We start from the raw sequence: 15,166 nt of genomic DNA, 5'->3' as shown, positions 1-15,166 counted from the left end.
AAGAGGAGTCACCACGAGCTCCATGCAAGGTATGCTGGGGCAACCACTGCCACCAGGCCCTTGCATGGCCCAGTATGAATCCTCAGCTGCAGGTTGGGGAGCTCAGCCCAGCCCTGCATGGGCCCCCCAGTATTGCAATGGCAATGACACTTTGCAAGCATGGCTGCTGGCTCGCTTAGCCTTGAAGTAAGACCTCAGCGTGTACAAGATGCTCACACTTCTTGATTACTATGGGTCTGATTGATAGAGATACAGAGCATCAAAGCTATTCAGGTACCTAATTCCCACTAATTTACAATGAAGTCAATGATAATTAAGTGATAATTAAATGATAAGCTTGTCTATAGGTTCTGCATATCAACTATTAATTTCACCACACGGGCTGCTGCTCTATAATGTAATTAAATCCTCTAGTCTTAAAGAATTCAGAAATAAAAAAAGGCATTTTACTTGGTTTTACTTGAAGGGTAAAATTAAGGCCATCCATTGCAAACACACTAAAAACCTGAGAACTCCTGAATGTCCTAGTAACATTTCTGTTACTTAGCACGCCAGCTGGATGTAATGATTACTATAAACCTCCCAAAATGCATATCAGTCTCCAGTTTTACAAAACATTTCTAAAATGGCTCAGGTAGTGAGAATTTTGAAGTCCTACTACCAGCCATAAACTTAAAACGATCACTGTGGACACAAATACATGCATAAGAACCCAACTGTACCCCTCACCTTGAATTTCCACCTTGAGGCATGCAGATAATAGGTTGATGGGCACTACACTCATTGACTAGACAACAGAACTACGCTGCATTTAAAGAGAAACCATTTGCTCACATTTTAAACTATAGCCAATATTTATGGATTAAGTTAGTAATTCTTATGTTTCTCCTCCTCTTTTATCAGATAGACACTAAGTACAGTGATTACCCTCTTATTCTGAACGGGCACGCAGAGGGAGGTGGTCTTGAAATAAAGTAATGAAAAATGGCTGGTGGATATTAAGTTCTTAGGATTAGTGCATCATATAGCTGGTTTTGCTATGCACTTTTAAGAGAGAGATTTTTAGGCTATTTTACAATGCAACAAAATAGCATTTATATATGTAAGACCAAGTTGGATAGGGCCTTGGGCTACCTGGTATAGTGGAAGGGGTCCCTGCTCATGGCAAGGGGTTGGAACTAGATGATCTTTCAGGTCCTTCCCACCCAAACTATTCTAAGATTATATATATGTGTATATATATACACACACACACAAAATACATACAAAATCATCACCCTATTCATCCTCACCTATCTCTCCATCAGCACAGAAGGGTGCAGGAGTGCTCCTTGAATCTCTTGGGACAAAAATCAGCTGTATTAGCTGACTACTGTAAACCACCCTGCCCACACACTAGCAGATAATCCCCAGGACAACCACCACCCTCTGCTACCACTCTGTCAGATCCCCCAAGCACAGCCAGCCCACCCCATCCCACCTGGGCTGACCTGATGTCCTTGATGGTTGCTCGCTTGAGGGGGTCAACCTGCAGCATGTGCATGAGGAGAGTGGCAACGGAGCGGTTGAGGTATTCAGGGATGTAAAACACACCTCCACGGATCTTCTTGAAGAGGGTGGGGACGTGCTCGTCATCAAAAGGCAGAGTGCCGCAGAGAAGGGCATAGAGGATAACACCACAGCTCCAGATGTCCACCTCTGGGCCAGCATACAGCCTGTGTGAAGGCAAGGGCAGGAGAAAGGTGTCACCCCTTGTCCTTCTCTCTTTAGTTAGGGTACAGGTCCCACTGGGCAAGCTCGGGACCCATTGCCAGCTCCACCGTGCCAGCTTTGCAGCCCACCCTGGGCTGCTCACATGGATGCCCCCAGCCAAACCTGCCTAAGCCAAAATCACCGAGGGGCAAGGGGAAACGACATGGCAGAGCTGGTGCTGGCTGCCCATGCTCCTCTAAAAGCCACGTACATCCCTGCGTCTGCCAGACCCTCCTAAAACTCAAACCTCCTAAAAAGCAAACCCCACACTTCCAAGAGCTCTCTGTCAGGCTCTTTACTGCTTCACCCCAAGGACTCAGTCATCAATTTCTGTTCATAGAATGGTTTGGATTGGAAGAGACCTTAGAGATCACCTAGTTCCAACCCCCCTGCCATGGCAGGGACACCATTCATTCAGCGAGGCAGACAAAATCCAGCAGATACTGTATCTCTGAGTGTTCACTCTCTGTTGAAGTTTGTGTGCTAGTATGTGAGTGCTCCCACTTCTGACAAACTACTTATGTGCTCCCTGGCATCATCAAGTCAGGACACCCCAAATATACAGGGTTTGCTGCTGCTTGCTTACTCAATTTGCTTATCTGTTCTTGCTACAGCTGATGCTTTCTCAGAGATTTTGGGAGGCAGTGCTTACCCAAGGGCTGTAAAACCCTACCAAAATGCAGAGGTTCAAATGGAAATACAGAAGTCTTTTCCTGAAACCTCAGCATCCTGCACTTGCTCCTCCTGAAAAGCATCCCCACAGACACACCAGTGCTGTGTCATGCACACAGCCATTCTCCGAATACCACTAAAACATCAGCTCTGCATACCCAAGGGTGAGACTTTCCCTGCTGAGGCCAGCGACAGCAGCAAAGTCATTTTGGAAATGCAGACGATTAGCTAGATGCCTTCTTGATCCTGCTTCCATGCCCAATTCCAACAGACAGGAAGCCTGATTCTTTTGCTTATAACTGCATTGCCTGAATAGCTGATTGGACTTTTAATCCTGAATGAGATGCACTTTTATGACTCTGAAACCTGAGCTGTCACACTCTACTGCTTTTGTGGTCTAGGCAGAAAGGCAGCAGGAGCTGGGAACCAGCTCCTACTGCCCCTCACACCCACTAGGAATGCACTCATCCCACTGCAGGAACAGTGGATCATGCCTTTTCCTCATAAATGCAGCTCTCATATGCTGCTATAGCTTTGAGAAGAAGGCAGCTTGGCATATTAATCAAGGGTATTAAACATCACTGATATTGCAAGTGGTACTGATGCAGGAGAGCTGCACCTATAGCCACTGAAAAAGTGCAGTGGGTAGGCTTGGTTTTGGTCCTGTTTCAACTTTTGTTGCTAATAAGCTGCATTGCCTGCACCCTTGGAATAATCATGCTCTGCATACAGGGACTAAATCCTCCTTGTTAATCTGCCATGTGCCTTGTCTCCTAAATGGGTGTCTGGCCTTTACTGAAAAGGACATTGAAATAATACTAATAATATTTATTTGAAATCACAGTAGAGTTTCTGGCTTTGTCCCCCTCCTGACAATGAGGATTTACTTGATTTCACACATAGTGCTGCAGTCACAACAGGGTTTTTGGATGCTAGTCTAATTTCCTAGGATACTCTGCCAACACTTGCATTGATATAAACAGGGATAAAATAATCATAATCTCAGCGAACACACTTTGAACAAAATGTTGTATTTAAAAGCTACAGTTATAGGCAAAATTGGATGTTAGATTAGGAAAACTAATGCTCACGCTAAGGGCAATTAAAAAATATGGGGCAGATAATGAAATGGGCAGTTTGAAGGACTACAGAGAGAAGTGAAAACTGAAAATCTGTATTTGCAATCCTTGCTATGCTGTTATAGAGAGAGATGGGGAAATAAGTATGTTTTATGTAACTTCGGTTCCTGACAGTAAAATAAAGGAGGTAATACTTCTGTATCAACATGGTAAAGTCCAATTAAACCTTGCAGAATGCATTCAACATGCCGTGTGTTGTGCAGATGTTTCACACAGTGAGATGCAACCACATTGGAAGTTTGTCAATTCAATTCATCAATTCGAAACAAAGTTATGATGGTTGAAACTACTGTCATAAACAAAACCCCTAGCCTAAGGAACCAGAGACAAGTATTTTCAATACAAGAGTTGTAGGGAAGTGAATAAAGATCTCCCCGATTCTTCTGTTAGTGAACAGTTTTCCTCATTACACTGTGTTTTATATTATAGGTGGGCAGGAGAGGAGGGAGTGGTCTGGAAAAGCCTTTCCATCTGAAACCCCAGTAAGTGCATGCAAAGAGTAATTTTCAGCCTCTTTAATTAGCAATATAGTCAATATCTTCTATTAATAATTCATCCAAGGTGAACACATACCAAGGTGGTCACATACCAAAACATGGTTTGCTATTGCAGCTATTGCACTAACCAAGAACACTTCCAGATTTTTACCAATAGATTCACCCAAACATAAAATACAAGCTGGAAGGATTCAGCTGCTTTTACTAGATATGCAAAGCTGTTTCCAATCCCAAGAACAAATTTAAAGACCATGTGCTCACATAGGCTCTGATTAGAACTGGAATGTCCTACCTTCCAGAGATGACTTCAGGGGCTGCGTAATTTGGGGAGCCACAGCTGGTGCGTAGAAATTCGCCATCGGACATCATGTTGGACAATCCTAAAAACAACATACTGATGTTTGATGTGAAGGTCCAGACACAGAAAAGGAGAGGTATTGTAAGTGGAGGGCAAAATTTGGAGGGAAACAGTTGATCTAATTTAGACAGACTCCTTTGAGCTGATTTGCAAATGATGATGATTATTATAGAATATCGAATACAGAGTGGTTTGAGTTGGAAAGGACCTTAAGATCATCTAGTTCCAACCCCCTGACATGGGCAGGGACACCTTCCACTAGACCAGGTTGCTCAAAGCCTGGCCTTGAACACTGCCAGGGATGAAGCATTCACAACTTCCTCCACAATTATTATCATTATTGTTATTTTCACATCTAACCAAGGAATATTCACTCCAGGCTAGTTTTGCTTTTCGAAGTTGCAAATCCTGGAGCACAGAGCACACTGGAAAAGAGACATAATTCATCCCAGAGCTCTTACTTTATATAGGAATTGTGTGGGGGTGTGAAATTAGTAAATCTTCAAAAGGATTTATCACCGCTAGAAAGGAGTCATCAGGACATGGCTGGTAGCCCAGCTATTCCAACAGATTTCAATCAGGAATACCACTTATAGCCTCTTCTTACTGCTCATTTGTAAAACAAAGTGAGGCAAAGAACACATGGCAAAACCTATGGAGAACATGCATGAAAATAAACATATGCAGCCAGCTCAACCTGAAACTAACTGCACTGAGGCTGTCTTAGACATAAATTAGCTAAACCTTTATATCAGGTGATTATACTAAAACATAGTGAAGATTTGCATTTCTTTGCTGCTCCATTCTTAATGGCAGTACAGAAGCAGGCTACAGTAGGTAATCCCTGCTTTTCAAAAAGGCTGGTGTTTATAACTGTGGGCTTTTCAGGTAAAGCAACTGCTTAGTGGTTAGGAAAACAGGCTCTGGGTTTTGTAAGGCGTGCTACATGGACACGCTCCAGCAAGCTCCTCGGAGCTGGCTGCATGTCTGGAATGCTGCTGGGGTCACATACCAAAATCGGCTATCTTTGCATTCATGTGTGCGTCCAGCAGCACGTTCTCTGGTTTCAGGTCTCGGTGGACAACCATGTGTCTGTGGCAGTAATCCACTGCAGAGAGAATCTGCTGGAAAAGGCGTCGAGCTTCTGCCTCTTCAACCTACAGATGCAAGGGGAAATAGACCTGAAGGTTGGTCTGCGTGCAGAGCTGGCAAGGGAAGGTTTGACTTAGCAAGGAGCCAAAATGTTCCAGGGTGCAGAGAAAAAAAATCACAATGTGCTTGTGCCCAGAAGCAGCAAATAAAGCAGATTTTCCCCCTTGCATTTTATAATGTGCTAGTGTTTGCAAATGATACAGCCCAGGGATGAAATCAGAAACCTGAATTTAGCTGAGCTATCATGAAGAGCGTGCTGGTGGCACCTATGAGGCGATGTTCTGCTGTCCCAACAAGACCAGTTCTATACAGCACATGCAGATGAAGACTGGACAAAACACCGCAGAGGATGCTGCAGGGAGCAATTCCTCATGAACAGATGGCTTTGGGGGAAAAGCCTAAAGGTGGAATACTGTGATGATTTAATCAGCTAGATTAGCTATGAAGTTGTATAAGCTATATTAGAGAAATTGTATTTTAAATGATGAGGAGACTGATTATTTTTACTGATGACTTCCTAAAGATACTCTTCATGAAAAATTTAGTTTCTGAATGCAAAAATTCAGAAAGGATCCAAATTAGTCACTGAAAAGATCCAGATGGGTGAAATGTACTGGAAATCAGAAATATACGCAGAAAAGTAAGTGAAGTCCGCTCCATCGACCAGTGCACTCATCTATACCAATTTGTTATAAATGCATTGATTTTTGTAGTACAGAGAGGAAATGTATGATGGGCTGATCCTTCACCTGAAGCCTTATTCTGGATGTCCACTTAAGCCCATTTTTATCTCCTTGCCCTGTGACTGCTCCCTACTACAAGGATGTCCACAGGGCAGACACTAGTGATTTTCTTTGTAACCATAATACCACATTCCATGGGTTTAACCTACGCCTCAGGTGATTTATACCCAGCAGGATTACTGGCTTTTGAGAATGTTGTTCAGATAAGCCACATCCTTTAAAAGCCTTCAAAAACCCTGACCTGGAGCCAAGGGGGAGTCTGGGGGAGGTGAATGACTGGGATGGAGACCACACTGAGAGGTCTTCCCTTCCAACGCCGTAAATCACATCGAGCAAGGAATGTTAGCATTTTCTAGAACCGTGGGGGTTTTGACAGGCAACCCATAGCTAAAAATGATAAAACTATGCTAGTTTTCCAAATATTTGCACTAAGCAACACGTTACCTTGGATGTTTTGGTTTGAGTATGGAAATATATCAGAGAATGTTGCAAGAAATCACACACAATGTTTGTGTGAGCCGGGTACGAGACACTCCAGATGGGTTTGCTGTGAAGCAACTTCTATTTTAGGCCTTAACCTTAACTGCGCTCCCTTTAGCAGTCAATTTGCTTCTAAACACCATCCTCTTCCCACCCAAGTGTTTGGGCTGTGTTTGGACATGGTACTGGCACTTACGCGTCCATGCTTACAGATGTAATCAAATAGTTCACCGCCAGATACGTATTCCATGACCATGAAGAAGTCCGTTGGTGTGCTGATGACCTGGTACCTTCAGAAACACAAGGGGATTATTTAAGAAAATAATTAAGAAGAAGGGGGAAAGGCTTTTAAACAGATGATTAGTTTCACGTCAACACTTATAATAAGCATTTGTTTGGATCTTGCATTTATAATTGCTTTCCACTTCTGAAAAGCCATCGAGTATAATCTTTCACTTGCCTATGAAAGGATCTCTTTTACAGACGTACCGTTTTCCTTCAAGCTTTTAAATGATCCTCTGAAATCTCTGCCAGACAATCCTATGACATTTAGGATTGTTCTGGCTTACAAATTTCCATTTTGGCTAAGATCTGCAACAACAGCTTTAGAAACGAAGGCTTCTTTAGCTGGGAGCAGGGGAGGGGGTATATTTGGTTTCTCTCACATCAAGGATAAAGAAGAACTCTAGACACTAGAGGGAGCTTCTTTTGGAAAGGTTTGGGAAAAAAGACAAGCACCCCAAAAAGTTATTTTTCAAATATTAAATCCCTCTATATTCTAGAATGGGGAAATTGATGTGCAAATTATTTACTCTCCATTTTCATTCAGTATGATCCCTTAGCACTGCAATGACATTTCAGTGTTCCCATTGATACAAACATGATCAGCTGAGGTCAATGCTGCTACAGGAATTCACAGCAGCACCAGTTGAGACACCTTTCTCTTTAATTTCAGATATATTGTTGTTTGCTTTTTTCTTTTTACAGCCGAATTTCTGTGGGTTGGAATTTGTAACAAACACATTTCAAACCATATTCAGAGATCAGCAGTGCACAGGTGATAGTCCCATAAAGATCAACAGGATCAACCTAATTTTTCTGAAGTGCTTTGGCCCCAGACATCTCAGTTACTGCTAATTGCCTCACTATTTCTTTTATATACACATAAAAAGCTATTGAAAGAGGAGGTTTATGAACCAAGGTCTCCTCACCTATTTTCTTTATCACTGTATTTCATGATTGCTGTATGTACCATAGGACACTGATATTGTTAAACTGGGTTTAATTTTTAGGCTTTAATACTTTGACAAATGTGTGAACAAGACTTAACTTGCAGGATGCTGGGTACACAGCTGAGGACTCTTGCTGGCTTTTTCATGAAATAATACCAATCTGTTCTCCAATAAATCCATGAAACTGTGAAATTACTCTAAAGTCAACAGTTGCTGTATGGTTAATTTAACTGTAGAGAAAATTTGTTTTCCCTTGCCTCTAAGTCCCATGTATTCGCTATATCTCATGCCAGTTTTAAGGCTGACCTAAATGTCAACTTCTCCTTACAGTTACCATTCAACAGCCTTCTTTTACAGAAATGCCAAAGATATTATCGAGTGCCTCGTTAATGTGGACTGCCTGCACAAACTGGGGTTTGAGAAGGATTCCCAGAGGCTGGAGTGCAGGTGCTGATTTACAACTTAAATTCAGGTTCATCAGAGTGGCAACTTTGAAGACTTATGTCTAAATAATAAATAATAAAAGAAAAACATCCCTTTAAGCTCTTTGGATAATCAGGCCATTAAAACATAAATCCTACTGACTTTGGGCCAAGGCTTCACTCTATGAGCCTGGCCATGCTGCAGTTCCTCAGGCACAGTTCTCAGCAGCTCCACATCTGGAGATCTGAAGCTTAAATAGGATCATCACAAAAACTCTTAATAGCATCCCAATGCAGGAAAGCCCAGACCCTCTCTATGCACCTTTACAATGGCCTTTGCATGGAAGAGAGGACATCTTTGAACAAAACCTGATGCAGGGACATCAGTCTGTTGGCTGTTACAGTGACTCAGACTCCCAATGGAAGAAATATCTTCCATCATTGCTCAAAGTGTCAGCTGTGTCTCCTCCGTAAGTTAGTGGGAGACTCTCAAAAAGCAGTGGTTAGCTCCAACTTGCAAAAACTTGACTACACACCTAACATCATCTACTACACTCTAAGCCATCTCCTGAAACCAAGTCAACTGTATATGTGAAGTCTTTGCAGATGGAGTAAGCTGAGCACATGGCAGAAAGGGTACTCACAGTTTGATAATATGAGGGTGCCGAAAGAGTTTAAGGTTTTGAATTTCCCGTTTGATCTTCCCAACCACATCCAGGCTGCGGATTTTCTGCCTGTTGAGTATTTTAACTGCTACTTTGTGCCCCGTCAGCTGGTGTTCGCCAACTATTAGAAAGAAAGCATTGCAAAGTCACTAAACAGTATAGCAAGATTCATACAGGCTATTTAGGACACTGGTTTATAAGCAAAAAACAACTCTTGAAGGAAAAAACAATAAAATACGAAGGGGTGAAATATTTTATCTTAGTTTTTCTCTCTTCACTTTCTTGTTTTCCCACTGGAGTCATGTAAGACAGAAGGGAGGAAACTTATCTGCAAAAAACACTCCACTAAATAAAACAGAGTGAGTTACTGGAAGAGGTCATATCCAAAGCGAATTTGCAAGGACTTATAGCATGTAAAAGCTAGATTAATCAGAAACAGATATATTTAAATGGAAAAGGAGAATCTCCACCGTAACACACTGGTTGACTAAATCCATAACAAACCCAGTCTTAAAACTAGACAATCCCACTTGTTTAAAAGAAAAAGAAAAGATACAGGGATATTCCCTGCCCAAAATAGGACTGCAGGATTTGCATTACTAAAATGAATTTCTATTTATACTTTCTCAAGCGTGCTTCTTGGTTTGATGACAGGCTGCAGGAACACTGCTGCACTGCAAGAGCAAAATCTGATTTTAGGAAAGATACAAACTTCAACTGGGTTTTTATAATAGGCACTTGGTGTATTGAGATGTGATGCTTATCTCCTGTGTACAGGGACAAACAGCAACCACAAACTGGGAGTAGCACCACTGTCACTGGGGGAATTGCCCTAACTTAACAATAATGTGAAATGGATTCAGCATTCGATCCATTTGTTAGCAATAAACAGACTACACAAAAAAAATATAAAAATCTTAAGAAGCAAGATTTATATTGAAGTTAACAGCAGAAACTGCTCAGAAACTGTCAACTGGATGTTTGTATCCAAAAGGGTTCTCTGGCCATGAGCTACCCCTTCTCAGTATTTTATGTTATATTAAAACCAGTAACATACGGATGGTTTTCTAAAGACTGCACAGAAAACCTGCTTACAGTAAATATTTGTGCTCTTTAATTACGAATGTTACCCTTCCAGTAATAACATACAGCACAAGGAATTAATAATTACAAGCAAACCTTGTTATTACATTATTAGACTCTGCAATTTTGGAGGCTCTAATGAGCTGATCAGAAGCAAGTGGAGTAAGCAGACGGCGTGAGAAGGGCAGGGCGGCAGCGCCGGCACTGCTCAGGGCATGCCAGGTCACTATTATTAGCTACCAGATAAGACCTGCCAGAGATTCTTTCCTCAGTAAGAGTATCCTAAAAATAAAACACTTTACTGCCCTTGAAAATTAAAGCACCACTTTGCACGTCCATTTTATTCCTTGCAATACTTAAAACTACTAGATGAAATTAAAATAAACTAAGCTTTGCAGTATAGATGCAATTTAGGGATTAGCTGAGGGCTGGAGAAGGCAGATAATTCCTCTCTCGCTGTGCAAAGATTGTGCTGTAAATAGTCCAAGGAGGCATTTTCCCTGGTGCATCCTCGGGGATAGGGGAGCAGGGCAGTGCTGGAGGAAGACTCTGCAAAGCAACATGCGTGCAAGGGGCACAAAAGCATGCTCAAGCTTTATTGGGGCTTGCAAAGGGGTCGGGATGCAGCCTCTTTGCTCACTGCAAGAAATTCTCTGCAAGTTGTGCCAATAGTAGTCTTACAAAGGGCACTGATCTCTATTTGCCAAGGTGTTTCCACTGAGGAGGCTGAGGAAGGCATGACAGGGGGGGTGTAAGACAACTTCAGCAGATGTCCAAAAGGGGCAGAGAATCCACAACTTCTTTTGCCCAGAGAAGCTGTGGCTGCCCCAGCCCTGGCAGTGTTCAAGGCCAGGTTGGACACAGGGGCTTGGAGCAACCTGCTCAAGTGGAAGGTGTCCCTGCCCGTGGCAGGGGGTTGGAACTGGATGAGCTTTAAGGTCCCTTCCAACACAAACCATTCTGTATCTTTGAGATCAAGTCTTTCATCAGCAGCATTCAATTTGGTCAACTACAGCACTGTGATACCTCTGCTCTCTCTTTCCTGGGAGCACAAGAAGCTGTACTTTGAAAGCTGCCCTTGATTCATTCAGCTCCATTAAAGAATTATAACACAGGAAGCCATTAGCTGGGAAACTGAGGAACAGTAAAGCAAAGAGGTTTATCTCTGAACTAGGAAGAAAACCCTGATTTCTGCCATCCTTTGTTTCAAGACAATCCCTTCTGGCCTTACCCCAGCTTATGCTCTGAAAAAGTTTTATTATGCAGTTGGGAAAAAAATAAATGGCCATGCCCGGAATGAATAATTATTGGGTTTAATACCGTTGCTGAACAGTTCATTTCCTTTCCATCCACGACAAACAATGTGTAACTCTGCAAAGGCTTGCTAGCTCCAACACATTAATAATTAAAAATAAACAGTCTATTTTGTAATCCATCTTTTGCTTACAGTAAGCATTAGATACAGAGATACTATTGTTCCAGTCCCCAGTGGCTTGTTAAGCCTACTCGAACGCCTTGAGAAATAGAGACAAAGACACAACATAATTTGCTATGTGGTGGGAGACTTTGAAACCTTTCAGGTCTCTCTGGCTGCAGACTGCAGATGCGGGAATTTTGAGATGGGGCAGCAAGGACAATCTTCCCTCTGCTCAAGGAGTCACTGCCACTGACCCCATGTGCTGGAGCACGCTGGTGGGATAATCTGGCCCCAGGATAAGGAGCAGTGACAGGTCCCATGCCTTCCATAAGCATGGAAAGGGATGCTTGGGATGCTCATCCCTAAGGGGTTTGTCCCCTCCTTGCCCCAAGGATGGGCAATGGTGGCCTTGGGTGGTGGTGAGGCAGCCTTCTCCTTCCCTCTCACTACCTCCCTGGATTAAAAGCCCAGGGGGATGAGAAGGGGCTGAGTGGCAGTATTAGAATGGGGATTTAAGCATATGTCTTGTCTTCTAGTGACAAACACCCAGGTAAGGTCTACCACAGCTTAAAACTAGTAACTGGGGTGAGCAATGGAGATGGATTTCACACTGAGACAAGGAGCAGCACTGCACACTGCTGCAAAAAAAGCCCAGCCATAAGGGTTAGGTGGTAACGCTGACCCTGAACTCCAAAAACCAGCACCAAATGGGACACGGTGTGAATGTCCTTAGCTGCTATCCCATCCGTGTGTACATGTGATTGCCTAGACACAAGAATGCTTCCGCATCAGATGCTACTAAGGAAAGAAGGGAAGAGATATAATTAGTTTCTGAAAGAAGACCCTTCTAATTTAGTTATCTTTATAAGAAGAGAAAAAAAAAAAGAGGAAGGATAGCATTTATACTACTGTAGTGGAGATAATCATTAAAACTCCTTGACAGCATGCTTTTTTACCAGGTACCAAAGAAGCCTACCTCTGGGTGTGTGTTTGATGCATCTCAGTTAAGCACAAACAGTTAAGTTTTGCAAATGCTTCAGTGGAATGTAGAAGTTTACGGAGGGGTGAGAAAACTCCTTTCCTACCAGCTGTACCAGCCCTTATCTTAGCCCAAAGTTAAAAATGAAATCCATCCAAAGTGTATATTTAGCAACAGTGTATTCATACTACCCCAGTGCCACTTGCTCGTATGTTATATCATCCTTCCTTTCCTTTTCCTTCATCTGTTCAGTCTCTATTAGTTTATCTTCCCTCCAACGCAAGGTTTGTCCCTCAGCAGCAATGGTACAGTGCATGGAAAAACGGGATTTTACCCCGACTCATAGAGTCTATGTGCTCATATAAGCCCATAGAGGTTTCATCATAACCAACATAAACATCACCCAAGCACTGCTGGTCCTTGAGGGACCACAAACTGATCACCTTGGTGGCCAATAAGTGTGGGTAAGAAACCACCAAGTGGCCACTGGGAATGCTGTGCATGGCACCACATGGAAAAATATTTGTGTTACTGGATTTTGATTGAAGCTCTCCAAACTGCAACCACTGTGAACCTCATTGTGCAAGGGCTGTGGTGACAGGAGAGGTCTTCAGGGACCTGCAGGGTGGGATGTGCCCATGACAAACACAGCAGCAGTTCTTCTAACCCATTCTTACCAACCACCAGCAGAGGAGATGCCATCTCCTTCCTTTGTTGCTTCACTAAATTCATAATCTGAGATCATTTCCACAGTTCTATTTTCTGCAAATTAATCTTATCTTTGGCCTGCAGGACAGCGGAAATAACTTATCTCTAGCTCTCCCTGTATTTGGCAAAATCCTGCATAGTAACTCTGACCCTTGGCATGAGACCTCCTGTCCATCCACCACATTCACATCCACCACCTTTACTCCTGCCACCTTCCTCTTTTCTAACAGATGTTGTATTTTCATCACCAACTCCAGCTGGAATTTCAGTATTAGCACCAAAATCCTGCTCTCATCTGCCAACCTATTTGGTACTCTCCAAAGAAAGCTTTGTGCAGTCTTCCTGTAAATTAGATCAAGGAACTGAATGGGCTTAAAACTAGGAGTTTCTTGCAGCATTAGATAGTTTTTAGGAGGATCAGTTCACTGATGTCCCAGAACAAACATCCCAACGGGGCAGCAGGGACTTTTTTTGTTGTATCTCTGGTTTCTGATGGCTGAAAGCAACTATTCAGCTCCAACCACAAATTCAAGCTCTGGTTAGTACCCCATCATTACTAAATCCTTTCTTCCATTGCCATTTTTTTTTATTTCCTTAACAATTGTAATTTAATGATTTCTTAACCTTGAGGAGTAAGGGAGGGAAAAGTACCTCTTGTGCAAGGCAGTGTCTGAAGAAAACACACCAGCCACAAGAAATGTCACTGACGGCACCAGTAATCTTAGTGAAAAAGCAATTATTACACACAACATATACAACACTTGAACCAATCAGGCCAAAATCTCTTTACTTTTCTCACGTTTCTTGCTAAATAGGGTGAATTTAGGTTCTTCTAAAGCTCATTTGATTAAAATGCTAAAATTCTAAATAGGAGATTGAGTTTCTTCATCTCATTTTCCAATCTCAAGTGCAAATTACACCTGCCAGTGTACACCTAAATATTAATGGGCCGGGGGGGAGATATATATATATGAAGCAGACTACTTACCCATAAAGGATTTTGAGCTAGGAAATCTTTCATGTTATCTGAAATGTTTCTTTGGAAACTATGAGTTTTTACTGAAGCCAGGTCATATGTGGGGTGCGGGGTATTTGTGCTGCTTTAGTCCTGGAAGGTAGTTAAGGAAAAAGGGCTACTGTTGGCAGACTTAATTTGGTCTGCAAGGAAAAAACCTGCCTTTGGAGCCCTTTTTGAGGTCTGCTGGTATACATGAGTGATTTAAATGGTCCTTACTGTCAGAAGTATTTATTCCGATCATTCTTTAGTCAGTAAATTTGCGGTTTGGGATTAAACACAGCAATATATTTTTAGGGGCCTGATTAATGGCCACAGGTAGATTTAGCTCCAGTGGTCGTGGTGGTTTCTTTCCCCTGCCATCAATTTTGGGGTTATTTTAAAACTTCGGTTGCTGAGTGTGGGCACATCACCCCTTCAACCAGCCACCACACTGCCCTGGCTCGAGCAAAACCCCAACCAGGAATCACTGCTACCCATTCTGCTTAGACAATACATTTTGTTGGGTGTTTGGTTGGTTGTCGGGGTGTTTTAGTATCTTGATTCGAAATAAAATTTGCATGTAACGTCAGAATTCACAGTGACAAAGAAACAGAAATCTTTGTAAATCAGGTAAAGCAAAGCAGCACCTTGAACATGCAATCTGACTACTCTGGCAGGAATGACAGAGGAATCCCTGTGTACAGCCCGAGCCTGACCCGACCCTCCATCCCTGCCTGCTGCCGGTGTCAGCCGCTTCCCAAGGGTGATGTACGGGGTGGGGGGTGGGGGGGCTCCTCACAGCCACCCCAAGCACTTGCCGCCCCTTTGGGAATGAAGGGGCAGAAGGGAGCAGAGCCTGGGCGCAGCGAG

The 15,166-nt window shown here is 42.8% G+C and overlaps 1 protein-coding gene across 1 annotated transcript in view; it reads right to left on the bottom strand.

Moving 5' to 3' along the window:
* PRKAA2 (protein kinase, AMP-activated, alpha 2 catalytic subunit) overlaps positions 1-13,094 on the bottom strand; it is a 15,975-nt gene extending 2,881 nt beyond the window's left edge. The window contains 6 exon segments of the mRNA XM_010010738.1: positions 1,481-1,715; positions 4,353-4,440; positions 5,431-5,575; positions 6,990-7,083; positions 9,092-9,233; positions 12,926-13,094. Coding sequence (XP_010009040.1) covers positions 1,481-1,715; positions 4,353-4,440; positions 5,431-5,575; positions 6,990-7,083; positions 9,092-9,233; positions 12,926-13,094 — 873 coding nt within the window.
* Between the last annotated feature and the right edge of the window lie 2,072 nt (positions 13,095-15,166).

Source organism: Nestor notabilis, unplaced genomic scaffold (assembly GCF_000696875.1).
Source record: "Nestor notabilis isolate BGI_N333 unplaced genomic scaffold, ASM69687v1 scaffold9003, whole genome shotgun sequence".
Lineage (NCBI taxonomy): Eukaryota > Metazoa > Chordata > Aves > Psittaciformes > Psittacidae > Nestor > Nestor notabilis.
This window is presented reverse-complemented; position numbering and strand designations above follow the sequence as displayed.